The sequence below is a fragment of the Narcine bancroftii genome, chromosome 10 (genome assembly GCF_036971445.1).
Source record: "Narcine bancroftii isolate sNarBan1 chromosome 10, sNarBan1.hap1, whole genome shotgun sequence".
In the NCBI taxonomy this organism is placed as follows: Eukaryota; Metazoa; Chordata; class Chondrichthyes; order Torpediniformes; family Narcinidae; genus Narcine; species Narcine bancroftii.
The window spans coordinates 10,635,307-10,649,298 of NC_091478.1; the positions used below are offsets into that span (position 1 = coordinate 10,635,307).

The following is a 13,992-nucleotide window of genomic DNA, read 5'->3' on the forward strand; positions in this document are numbered from 1 at the left end:
ATCTTGCTCTTAATATAGCTGCAGGTTAGTTGGGAATTTACTTGCTGGTTTGTAATCAACATCAATAATAACATGTTAATTTTAAAGTTAAATCAATGCCATTGTTATCCGTTGCTCACAATTTTGTTGTTGAGTAATGGCCAATTGACAAAGGGGAAGTTAACATGGCTAGATCTAATGGACTGGTGGATGATACAGTTGAGAGTGTGAGGGGAGGGGAAGAAAGGTGAGGAGTCAAACAAGAGCTGATTGGTAGGGAGAGTGGGGAATTTTAGCTCTGCTTAGAAAACCAGCCAGGACAAGAGAAACACATTCTTGGAGGTGGGGAAATGATATGGCGGTGGCAGTTCAAAACAACTTTGGCTTACTGTAAAATTAAACAGGACTATGACAATAGACAATAGGAGCTGGAGTAGGCCATTTGGCCTGTCGGGCCAGCACCGCCATTTTAGATCATGGCTGATCATTACCATCAGTACCCCTTTCCAGCCTTATCCCCATAACCCTTAACTCCGTTACCCACAAGAGTCTTATCTAACTCTCTTAATATAATAGATTTGTTCGACCACTAAAAAAATGAATGAGACAGTCTGGTGACTGGAATTCTCTGAGCCATAGAATGATCATAATGAGTTTATTGTGATATACACTGTTCAATGCACATATGCACCAACATCTTTACTTGCTGCAACCAAACAGGTACATGTAAAAATATACTATAATGGTGAACTGAACTGACAGTAAAATACATAGATAGATAATAAATATAAATATTAGTGCAAAGGAGTGACTTGCAACAGTGCAGACAGCCTTTTGTGTTGCAGGTGTTTTACTGTATTAAGAATGTTTCACCGTCAGTTGATAGAGATCATGTGTTCTATTGACATTTTAGCCAATGTTTCACCCAGAGCCATGTACAAAATGACTGTAGCATTTGCCATCATCAAACAGGACACTATATTCCAACACGTTGAATCTGTAGCACTTTGAGAAAGTATTGAGAGAGAGCAAGTTCTGAGACGTAAAAAGGTGCACGTTTTACTTTCTCAAGGATTTTAGAATAGTACAGTTTAATTCATAGTTTAAAATCAATTATTTGAAGCAAAATATTCAGTTGAATTTAGAAATATCTAAAAGTGTTTCTTGATGTAAATTAAAACGATGTTTGAATATGATACCTCTTCAACTCAATGTCACATTTATCCTTTTTTTCATTACTGGTGCCAGATGTACAATTTAGATTAAATGGAAAGACAATGGAATATTATGTCTTGTTTAAATTTGGAAAAAATTAGATATGCCTGTCATTGATTCAAATTCCAAACAATATGGGGCTCATTTATGGACAATTATTATAACCTTAAGAGTTAGTGTTGATCTGGAACTTCTCTCTCTCTCTCTCCAAGATTATGCCTCTTGAATTTTTTTTAAAAATGTCAACCTTCAACCTTGCTTAGGGGAAGTGGTTTAGAATTTATCCTTCTTTGTTTGCTTGCTTTTTTTTCTTTAGATTCTATTGTAACATTAGTTTTGGGCTATTGGACCTGAATTTTTACATATGATCATTATTGTAACTTTTTTAACTAGTTCTATACCACATATAATGTATTGTTATTTTTTTCCTATTGTACAAATATCTATAAAATATTTTAAGAGAGAAAGAATACAGTACCTGACACCCAAACATGTGCTGAGCAAAACTTGTGATTTCTTAACACCTTCCACAATCCCATGGTAGTAGCAATGGGTCTGAAATAAATAATTCATTACATAAAATGAGAATAACAACATTAATAAGAACAAATACTTCTTCTTTGGTGCCAGTATTGGTGCTGAGATTTGGGTATTGTTTTTAATGAGAAGGTGACTGGTGGAGAAAGAGTTGCCACGCTTTCCATATGCTCTCTTTGCTTCCAACTACATATTGCTCCTAGGTATTATTATAATAATACCCAGTGTCGCCGAGAATATTCTCCCAGAATCACAGTGCGGCTTTCGCGCAAACAGAGGAACCACTGACATGGTCTTTGCCCTCAGACAGCTCCAAGAAAAGTGCAGAGAACAAAACAAAGGACTCTACATCACCTTTGTTGACCTCACCAAAGCCTTCGACACCGTGAGAAGGAAAGGGCTTTGGCAAATACTAGAGCGCCTCGGATGCCCCCCAAAGTTCCTCAACATGGTTATCCAACTGCACGAAAACCAACAAGGTCGGGTCAGATACAGCAATGAGCTCTCTGAACCTTTCTCCATTAACATTAGCGTGAAGCAAGGCTGCGTTCTCGCACCAACCCTCTTTTCAATCTTCTTCAGCATGATGCTGAAACAAGCCATGAAAGACCTCAACAATGAAGACGCTGTTTACATCCGGTACCGCACGGATGGCAGTCTCTTCAATCTGAGGCGCCTGCAAGCTCACACCAAGACACAAGAGCAACTTGTCCGTGAACTATTCTTTGCAGACGATGCCGCTTTAGTTGCCCATTCAGAGCCAGCTCTTCAGCGCTTGACGTCCTGTTTTGTGGAAACTGCCAAAATGTTTGGCCTGGAAGTCAGCCTGAAGAAAACTGAGGTCCTCCATCAGCCAGCTCCCCACCATGACTACCAGCCCCCCCACATCTCCATTGGGCACACAAAACTCAAAACGGTCAACCAGTTTACCTATCTCGGCTGTACCATTTCATCGGATGCAAGGATCGACAACGAGATAGACAACAGACTCGCCAAGGCAAATAGCGCCTTTGGAAGACTACACAGAGTCTGGAAAAACAACCAACTGAAAAACCTCACAAAGATTAGCGTATACAGAGACATTGTCATACCCACACTCCTGTTCGGCTCCGAATCATGGGTCCTCTACCGGCATCACCTACGGCTCCTAGAACGCTTCCACCAGCATTGTCTCTGCTCCATCCTCAACATTCATTGGAATGACTTCATCCCTAACATCGAAGTACTCGAGATGGCAGAGGCTGACAGCATTGAATCCACGCTGCTGAAGATCCAACTGCGTTGGGTAGGTCACGTCTCCAGAATGGAGGACCATCGCCTTCCCAAGATCGTGTTATATGGCGAGCTCTCCACTGGCCACCGAGACAGAGGTGCACCAAAGAAGAGGTATAAGGACTGCCTAAAGAAATCTCTTGGTGCCTGCCAAATTGTCCACCGCCAGTGGGCTGATATCGCCTCAAACCGTGCATCTTGGCGTCTCACAGTTCGGAGGGCAGCAACCTCCTTTGAAGAAGACCGCAGAGCCCACCTCACTGACAAAAGATAAAGGAGGAAAAACCCAACACCCAACCCCAACCAACCAATTTTCCCTTGCAACCGCGTCTGCCTGTCTCGCATCGGACTTGTCAGCCACAAACGAGCCTGCAGCTGACGTGGACATTACCCCTCCATAAATCTTTGTCCGCAAAGCCAAGCCAAGCCACATATTGCTCCACTACTAATGTGCTTTGGCTGAAAACATCCCCAGTTTATTTTTCAATTCTGTGTACATCAGGTAAGACTGGGCTTGTTTTCCCTCTTGACAACAATGAGAAGATTGAAACTGAATAAGGTTCTGTGCTTATCCAGCATATGTGCATGTATCTGCTGTCTTGGGTAAACTTCTCATCCCAACTAATGGGTGGTCCCAACAAAGACAGGGTATTGGCCATCATGCCAAACCCATCGTCTTTGGAAGTCCATCCTGGAATCAAGAACTGCTCAGGGCTCACCTCTTTCTTTCAGCGAAACATCTTGAGACCAACCCTGCTCGCAGCGCCAATTGTCTTGGGTAAACTTTGTTCATTTTAGATTGGTCACAGTGTTTGAGCTACCGAAAGAAAATAGACACACACACACACCAAGAGCAGTTCAGTTTATACAAATGTTTATTACAAATTCAAAAGTTGATTTCAAACTACAATATGCAAGCCTTTCCCAACTATACTTATCAACGCCTGGACTGGTCCCAACTGCCGAAGCGAGGCAACAACTGCACACTTGTAGTAGATTGTCAGGGTGCCGGTAGCAGCTTCTCCACCTCCCCCGACTGGGACGTTGCCGGACTCTAGAAGTTCTTCTTGCTGAGAGATGTTGCCACCTCTCGGAGAGTCTCAGACTTCAGCAGCGGGACCATGGCTTATTGTAGAGCTCGTCGAAAGAATCAAAGACTTGTTGATCCAAACCAAGGCATTTATTAGCAAAAGACAGGAGCTCTTCACAGGTGGCCGACCAGTCCGGAATGATCCGACTTGGCTAGGGACACAACCCCAGACAGTAGGCGTGGCTTAGCTCTCAGCCAATCGCTGTAAGCACAGTCTAGATACTGTAACTATATACACTATATACATTGGTGATAGATCTATACTATCACACTTGTATTACCCAAACACTGCTTACTCAAGCACTATTTCCAGCACAGCAAGAAAGATAAGCGAGCACGCTAGCATGCTTAGGCTTCTATCGAATAACGTAATTTTCAGCTTATCACCTTGAATACAATGATTTATTTTGCATCAAGGCTAGGCTTCTGACAGTCTGTGATCAAAACAAGCAGGAAGATTAAATGTTCTTGGTACACAGATGTCCTTTCGTCAGATAACAGCATCTCTGGCCCCTCGGTGGAATTTAGCTTATGTCTGCTGATTCTAAAACAACAAGCAGGTTCTCAGCCCTGCAGAAGCAAAGGCTGCAAAAGTAAAAAACACGGTTTAAGTCTTCCATTACACCTACATGCACACATACTTTTCCACAGTGATCAGGAACTGATTTTCTTTGCTCTTTCTCTCTGGATGGAAGTCAATTATGGTGAACAAAGGGATATATAAAATCTTGTGAAATCATAGAATCATATAGCACAGCCACAGGCCTTTTGACTCATCATGTCACTATGAAGTACTTATTTATCTATCAGCATGGATGGCGTAGCAGTTAGCGCAACACCTTTATAGCGCCAGTGATCGGGACTGGACCGGGGTTCAAATCCCACACTGTCTGTAAGGAGTTTGTAAGTTCTCCCCATATCTGGGTTTTCTCCCAGGGCTCTGGTTTCCTCCCACCGTTCAAAACATAGTGGGGATGTGGGTTATTGGGGTGTAAATTGGGCAGCACAGATTCATGGGCCAAAATGACCTGTTACCATGCTGTATGTATGTCTAAATGTACTAATCCAGTTGGTGTGTCAATTCCCACTAATGTAGCTGCTCTGCATTTCCATTATTCTGAGAGATTTATTTTTAGATTTGGAATTTCTTGTTTAGCTTTTCAAACAGAAACTTCATCAATCAGTCTCGCCCTAAGTAGCAACAAAGTCCAGGAAGTTAGCACATTGCAACATTCCAAAACACTCAATTGCATGTCTCAAATGTTTAGTATGTGGGTGTGTCAGATGGCCGCTGTAGTAAACTACTAGGCACAAGACAACACACTGGTGCAGCTAGTAGAGTCAATGTCTCATGATGCCAGAGACTCTAGTTCAATCTTGACCTCAGTGCTGCCTTTATGGAGTTTGCATGTTCTCCCTGTGACTGCATGGGTTTCCTTGGGATGCTCTAGTTTCTTCCCACATCCCAAAGACATGCATGTTGGTAGGTTAATTAGCTTCTGTAATTTGCCCATAGTATGTAGATCAATGGTAGAATTGGGGTGAAATTGCAGGAAATTTGGGGAGAATAAAGGTTAATGTAGGATTAATGTAAAGTGGGTTAATAGTCAGTATGGCCTCAATGGGCTGAAGGGCCTGTTTACACAAAGCATGTCTTTAAGATTCTCCAAGAACTTGAGCAAACTGAAATGTATTTGGTCAAAAGCTGGCTATGAGGAGCCCAGGATGTCTTATGGCCCTATGGCTTGGGAGGTGAAGAGGTTGTTCAAAGATGACATCAGCATTTGTATTTGGAAAAGGAATAGATGAAAGCATTGGAGCCCTTTATTGTCTTGCAGAGGAGATAATAGAGAGACATTGTAGGTCTATGGTCAGGATGAGGAAGAGTGGGCAGGTGAGAAATTGGGATCGGTGCCTTAAATTAGGATAAAAGGACAGCATTAGGAATAGGCTGATAATGAGATATATAGTGGCAGAGGAGTTGGGGATTCTTGAAGGGTCAGGAGATAAGGTTTCAGTGAGATGAGTTGGAGATTTCAGAGTGGTGGGTTATGATCTAGTGGCTTAAAAGCGCTTTTTGTCAATGTTTATGGAATCATTAACTATTTCCAAGTACAGCTGGCACTTGCCTGAATCTTGGGTTCAGATGACTTCATTTTTCCACCTTTACTATATATATTGCACAAAATCCTTAGCAAGCAGCTTCCTATGAAACAAAAAATATTTCATTTTAGGTACTTGACAGCTTTCCAGCTGAAACAGAATACTGAAAACAAAGGACTTCTACTTATGAACTGTTTTTGACATTACTAGGATGCCCTACTGAAATTCCAAGCCAACAAATTTATCTATCCTTTGATATTTATTTGTTTTTTTCCTGTCTTGGCATTTGTAGTTATTTAGAGTGTTACTATTATAGATGGCTTATCTTATGTACCCCTGAGGTTGCAGCAAGGAACAATTTCAGTGCATCTGTACATCATACATGTCTTCTTTGGCTTGGCTTCGCGGACGAAGATTTATGGAGGGGGTAAAAGTCCACGTCAGCTGCAGGCTCGTTTGTGGCTGACAAGTCCAATGCGGGACAGGCAGACACGGTTGCAGGGGAAAATTGGTGGGTTGGGACATGTATATGAAAATAAACTCACATTGTTGAAATACATTGTCCAAAAATATATTTTTTTCTCTTTCTTTTTCCCTGGTCATCCCTCAGGAGGATAAAATCCAGTTTTATGGATTAGGAGGTGGCCAATGTAGAACCAGTTACAGGTGCTTGACAGGGTGTGTGAGTGGGTTGTATTCAAGGGGATGTGCTCTATCCATCATTTCTGTGAGGTTCTAAGGTCCATCTTGAATGCTCCTCCATTTTAAGTCATCAAGGGCCACAGATTTCCTTGAGACAGTGGAAGTGTTATACTTTATTCCACAGAGATAATTTTACTATGTACAAAGGTAAGGCCTTTTTGGGTAAATTTCAGGAACATTCTTCAGAAAATTACAACAGTGGATTTTCCACAAGATCCATTAATATCTTTTGGGAGACATTGGCGACATGAGTTTTAAGTTATCAAAACACCAAATCTCTTTTATGAAGGTCACAAGGAAGTGTACAGCAGTTTTATGGAAGTCCGACTCCCAGTTAACCATCTCATGATTGAATATTGAAATGCTGAATTGTATTCCCCTAGAGAAGATCACTTACAATATAAGGAAGAATTATGACACATTTATTAAAATATGGAAACCTTATTTGAAGAATACTGGTACCCAGTTTGATTAATTCCCCCTGCTTGCAAATAAAATGATACAGACATTTTTTTTGTGGGGAAGGATAGTTAATTGATTGTGTATTAATATGTTTATTGATTGCTTCATAAATTGTATAAGGAAGGGAAGTAAGGGGATGGGATAAAAATGATATTAAGTAAGGGGTCCATGCCAATTTTTACAGTGTCCTAGGCAATAAATAATATCGCAGATGAGGGCTGAAGCATTGGGCATTTAAGATGGAAAAATTGTGGAAGAAGTGAATTGGTCAGTTAATTTGGGAAGGTGATGACGTCCTGGAGAGAGGATCAGAATAAGTGAGGCTCATAGGTATCAAAGAGAATCATGAGTGAATATGGAGGTCTTGAATTGAAAGTATGAATTACCTGCTGACATTCAGTTGATCAATCATGTTTTAAAAACTGACTGCATATTTTCACATAATGCTATGCTGGGCAATGTAATTTCTAACCCAACGTATTTCAACACAATAACATTATTAATAATACTTACTTGTTCTTTTCTAGTTTTAATATGTACTCTTCACCTTCCAGATCAATTGAATACAAGACCTGATCCCCCCATTGTTCCTGCATTAATGACAATAAATTTCAGATTTTATATAGGTCAGAGTTCTTGTATTTATCGACTTTACAAAAGATCGTTGCATGGCTTTTTAGAAGAAATAGCATGGATGTATAACTCCAGTGAAGTATAGAAAAATTAGAGACCCTTTGAATGGAACATCAAATTCCTCCTGTTAAGTTCTGAGGAGTCAGAATGGAATGTTTGAAAATAACTTTAACTACTCCACATATGTCTGAATCAGCCGTTATTGCAAAGTGGAAAAGAGGGGGAAGAGCAAATAGAATGTACTCCAAATTGTGGGGCTGAGGTAAGAAAAACCTAGACAGGAAAAAAGTTGTAAAAGCAGAGGAGGAAAAGGATATATGAGGAAAATTGATTTTAAATTGAATTCACTGGTGTATGTAGAGAAGTGTAAAAGTGAGAGGTTAAAAATCAGCAGCTGACAATATTTCTTACAATATTAATTCCAATTCTTTTAATATTTTATTGATACATTTTATGAATCAGAATAATAATTACTAATGTGAAATGCACTGCAGAAGATCCAGAATGGAGGAACTTTACAACATTTCAAATACCTGTTCAACAGTTCGTTTCTGTCGTTCCTGTAGAAGTTTAGGAATTGTGATTTCATAGGCAGATAGATTCAATATTTGATGGGAAGATGCATCTAATAAAGTGAAACACAAAAACAAGGTATGAATTATAATCTGAACAACTCTCAAATTTCAATGTCCTGTTTGTCTGTCCTGAGGACCTTTGCAGATCACTAATTGAGGAGTTATTGTCAAGACTGTCCTGAGGACCATTGCAGATCATTAATTGAGGAGATATTGTCAAGACTGTCCTGAGGACCATTGCAGATCACTAATTGAGGAGATATTGTTAAGACTGTCCTGAGGACCATTGCAGATCACTAATTGAGGAGATGTGGTCAAGACTGTCCTGAGGACCATTGTAGATCACGAATTGAGGAGATATTGTCAAGACTGTCCTGAAGACCATTGCAGATCACTAATTGAGAAGATGTTGTCAAGACTGTCCTGAGGACCATTGCAGATCACTAATTGAGGAGATGTTGTCAAGACTGTCCTGAAGACCATTGCAGATCACTAATTGAGGAGATGTTGTCAAGACTGTCCTGAGGACCATTGTAGATCACGAATTGAGGAGATATTGTCAAGACTGTCCTGAAGACCATTGCAGATCACTAATTGAGAAGATGTTGTCAAGACTGTCCTGAGGACCATTGCAGATCACTAATTGAGGAGATATTGTCAAGACTGTCCTGAAGACCATTGCAGATCACTAATTGAGGAGATGTTGTCAAGACTCAAGATGGAATCAAGATGGCCGCGCCCAGCCTATGGTTCCCAGGATGCCAACTAACAAGGTAAGTATGCAATTCTAACATACGTCCATTCTGAGATACGACCGATCCTTCGGTCTGAATTATGGTCGTAAGTCAGGGAGTACCTGTACACTCTAACCCAGCATACCGATGAACTACTTTCGCACCCTCTTGAAAGCCTCTGCATCATTCCGGTAACGTGGGAACCAGAACTGCACAGAATATGTCAAGAGTAACCAATTGAAACCGGTCTTTAACACTCAATGACCTGAACGATAAAGGCAAGGCCCTTCCAAACAGAAAAAGGAAAGGGATCCTTGTGCCTCACATTTGCCCACCTGCCTTTGCATTCAACACATTATCCTTTGCCATTTCCACTTGCTGCAACTGGCAGACACATCAAGCCCTAAATGCCTTCTATCCTTTCTGGCTTCCTGAGGGATTGCTTCCACCCACCTCTCTGTGACCCCTCGTTCTTTCCCCTGCACCCACAGGAGGTGCAACACCTGTTTATACACCTTCTTCCTCACCATCATCCAGGATCCCAAACAGCCCTTCCATGTGAGGCAAAGATTCACGTGCCCTCCTCAAACCTCATCTGCTGCATTTAATGCTCCTGTCATGGCTTCTTCTATATCACTGAGACCAAACACAGACTTGGAAACCGCTACATGCAATGGCCATTTTTAGCTCCTGATTGCATGGCCTATCAAATCCCTTCCCCATTCCTACAAAAACCTATCAGTCCTGGGCCTTACTACTGCCAAAGTGAGGAACCATATAAACTAGAGACAAAACATCTCATATTCTGCATGGGGAGTCTTCAGCACAATGATATGAATGTTGAATTTTCCAATTTCAAAGATTGAGTCCCCTCTCTCTTCTTCTGAGATAGTTCCCAGGCCCACATCCATTCTTAAAACCCCTCCCATTCTGGTTCCATCCTCTCCAAACTACTCTTTCCCTATAGTAGGGGTGGCCAAACTGGAGCCCCCAGGCCAATTGGGGCCCATTGCCCATTTTTATAGTTAGAACACTGTCTCTAACTATAAATTGCACTGCATGTACATTATACACTTCTTAGTTTCAACCCTAGATGTTGCTACCAATTTGAACAACTACTAGACTGACCGTTGAAATGTTACTCATTGATGAAAACATTCATCTTAGTTTAAAAATGTTAATTAACCTCAGTTAATTAATCATGATAGAACTAAAAAGATGGAAAATAGCAACAGAGTGCCATAAATTTGAGACATGGTTGGAAAATGAATACCTTTTCACAGAAGTCAAGTAGAAGTGTGTTTGTTTGATTTGCAAGAAATCTGTTAACTTTAATAGCTTATCTACAGATTTACACATTGCATTATAATCGTTAATGTGGACATGTGGACCATGAATTCTATTCACTGAGAGTTGTGAAGAAATGTTGGAGACTGCCTTGCCCCTTTCTTGATCATTTCTCCTGTTCTTATTTTGCACCATTTTTTTTTGTATTGATTTTTGAGAGTTTTAAGGAGTTTTACTGTATTAATTTAAATTAAATTCAAGAGCAACATGCCTACTGTAATATGTGAGTACATCAGTAAAATACTATAATGTCAAGAGTTAAACTGTTGAATAGTGTTGTACAGTTATTTTAATGGAACAAGAATTTTCTACGGCACTGGGGCTTTCTTGTCTAAAACCACAGTTTTTCTTGAGTGTAACTGCAGTGTGGAATGTGGAGGGTTATGAGGCCTCTCTATTTGGAATTGGGTGGTGGGGATATGGATTGTGGAGAGTCATGTGACCTCTCTGGCTGGAGCCTAGTCAAAAGTCACCTCACCTGCCAATCAAGGGTTAGATCTACCCACAGGTGAGGCTGATGCATGATTGGTCTATGCAGGACACGTGGATGGGTCTTGCATGAAAAAGCAGAGCATGTGCAATCTCTGCTCTCTCACTCTCTCTCTCGGTGCTGCTGCATGGAGGCCATGCCACGGGCAGAACTGGAGGGCCGAATGCAAAGGGCCTATCCTGGATCCTGGGCAATGCTGGAGACCAGGTTCATTTGATATACTGGTTAGTTGTAGTCAATTTATTGTTTGTTGGTGTGCTGTGTCTGCTAGAGATAGAGTGAGTTAATGGTAATGTGTGCTTAACCCTCATGTTCCCATTTGGGAGTTGAGAATGTTTAGCAGTGATTTAATCATACCTAATGTGTAATTATTTGTATGTTATTGCTGAGTAGGTGTTCATTAGTTGTGACCATTACTGAACTCCATGCCGCAAGCCATGGCCAGTTCTGGAGTGCTAACTCAATGGGCCTGTCCCGGAACCCAAGCCGTAGCAAAAGAGGAGATCAGGTTCATCTGTATGTATTCATTAGTCACATGGTATACTGTGCCTATGGGTGGTGGATGCTGAAGAAGTTAAATCCTCATTTCTGGGTATACCGTGCCTGTGGGTGATGGGTGCTGAAGAAGTTAAACTCTTGTTTCTCAGCATACCGTGCCTGTGTGCTGTGTATGTTAGTCTTTGTGAAATTCCCCATGCATAAACAAAGACCACTATTTGTTGATAACACGTGTCCAGCCTTGATTCTCTTTGAACGCATCAACCTATTCTTGAACACAACAGTAGCTGGTTGAAAATGGCTGGGCTTAAATAGTTTGTCCCATGACTCCTTATATTTTCTGTATATGGCCCACAATCATAAAAGTTTGGCCACTCCTGTCCTACAGGATTCATCTCCCTATTCCTCTCCACTCTTTAGTTCCATTGTGTCCCATCTGTCCTTCACCTCACCCCGAGCAGCTTTTTTTATACCATTATTACTATCTTCTCTTCCCATCAGATTCTAGAACCACAGCCTTTGTCTTCACAGCCCTCTATCCTGAATGACTTAACTTCCTCCATTTGACCCTTTTTCTTTCATCTCTCTCCCTTTGTTGGCTACCTACCAGTCAACTGTCCTCTGACCATTGTTCTTCACCCCTCCCTGGATCACCAGATCTGGACTGGCCCTTTATTGTACCAGCTATCTCCTCTCCCCACTCTGTCTTGATGAAGGGTTCTGTCCTGAAATATTCACCATATTTTTCTCCCACTGATGCTGCTCCACCTGCTGACTTCTTCCGGCAGATTATTTTTGTTCCATTTTCGAGGAACTGCAGTCTCTTGTGTGCCCCACATGGTCCATCCTATCTGCTTGTGTTACCACTTTCAGAGAGCTATGGACTTGCACCCTCAAATTTCCACTCATCAGGATAAACTCCGCCTGACATTTCTTTGCCCCTTATATCTTTCTGAATCCCTTTGGCTCTGAATAAACCTAAAAGTGAAAAGATCTGCAGATGTTAGAAATATGAAACAAAAACAAAATTGCTTGAAAAACTCAGAGAACAAGCAGCATTTGTTTTAGTTTCAGAATCAAAATAAACTGGATACAGTATCAACCTAGGGAAAAGAGTGAATTGTAAAATATAATCGAGGTACTGTAATGCATAAGCAGTCAAGTGGAACTGTGACAGAAAAAATGTAATATTGATTTTGTATTTGATAGATTTTAGTTTTGAGAAAAGAAGAATGGATCATTAAAGGTGAAAGTGAAAAACATTTAGAAGCAATTATGGACATTACAGACCAAGTCTAAGATTGACTTCTAGAAAGGAAGCCGACAACAAAATATTGACATAGAATTTAAACAATTCAGCACAGCGATAATGCAAAATGTGCGGTGGTCCAATCAGACCTTGAATACTTTTTAACTTGATTTCTGAGACAAGGGTAGATTTATCAATGAGAACCCCTCAACTATCCAGATTTGATAATGGACACAACTTAATCTAATCTCCCATTTGTTTTGTGTTTGCCTATGTTAAGCATCTAAGAACTATTTTGTATAGTTCTACGTCAATTATATTGTATAATGGAAGGTTAAACATTCTTTTTTGGTTCGGTCAAGCTGCTAATCAGGAACAAATTTAACTTCAAAAATTTGAATGAAATTGCTGATCGAAAAGCCCAGTTTTTTGAAGCCAGACAATTTCTGTCCATGCAATTAACATGTGGGTTAGAAAAGTAGTTTTCAAACTTTTTATTTCCACTCACACTCACATTAGTAATTCCTTACTAATCGAGCACCTATAGCATAGGGATTACTTATGGTGGTATGTGAGTGGAAAGAAAAAGTTTGAAACCACTGGGTTAGTAGGATAAGGTTGAGGGAATCACATATATTACATTTGACCCAAACCTCCAATAACAATTCCAACCAAGTCCCATGAAAATGTTCATGCACTGATTCTTACCTGCCTGGCTGTTGACACATAATCCCAGCAAAAGCTCCACTAACACCATCAAGCAACAGAATGGTCTAGAGAGGCACTTGGTGATCAGACCACTCGCCATTAGTGAGGGCTCATTCTTCATCTCAGCCCTATTGCACTTGTTCAATTTCTTTGTGGTTCGTTCCACCTTGTTATCATGCATAAATGTCACCCAAAAGCACCTGAAAAACTAGTTTGATCAGTCTACATCAGACTAAAATCTCGCAATGCTACATCAGATTGGAATGTCCTTTTTTTTTTAAAAATAATTTTTTATTTTTCACACTGTGAACCATACCAACCAAAATATATACAAACGTTTTGCATTAAATATACACAGTGGCATTTTCTCCTTTCCCCCCCCCCCCCTACCCTCCCTC

The 13,992-nt window shown here is 40.7% G+C and overlaps 1 protein-coding gene across 1 annotated transcript in view; it reads right to left on the reverse strand.

The window, feature by feature from the left end:
• Window positions 1–13,778, reverse strand: part of LOC138744150 (disintegrin and metalloproteinase domain-containing protein 9-like) — a 46,452-nt gene extending 32,674 nt beyond the window's left edge. Inside the window, 6 exon segments of the mRNA XM_069899793.1 lie at window positions 1,673–1,749; window positions 6,223–6,268; window positions 6,270–6,299; window positions 7,874–7,950; window positions 8,527–8,618; window positions 13,595–13,778. Of these exon segments, the coding sequence (XP_069755894.1) occupies window positions 1,673–1,749; window positions 6,223–6,268; window positions 6,270–6,299; window positions 7,874–7,950; window positions 8,527–8,618; window positions 13,595–13,775 (503 nt within the window). The 5' untranslated portion in view covers window positions 13,776–13,778.
• Between the last annotated feature and the right edge of the window lie 214 nt (window positions 13,779–13,992).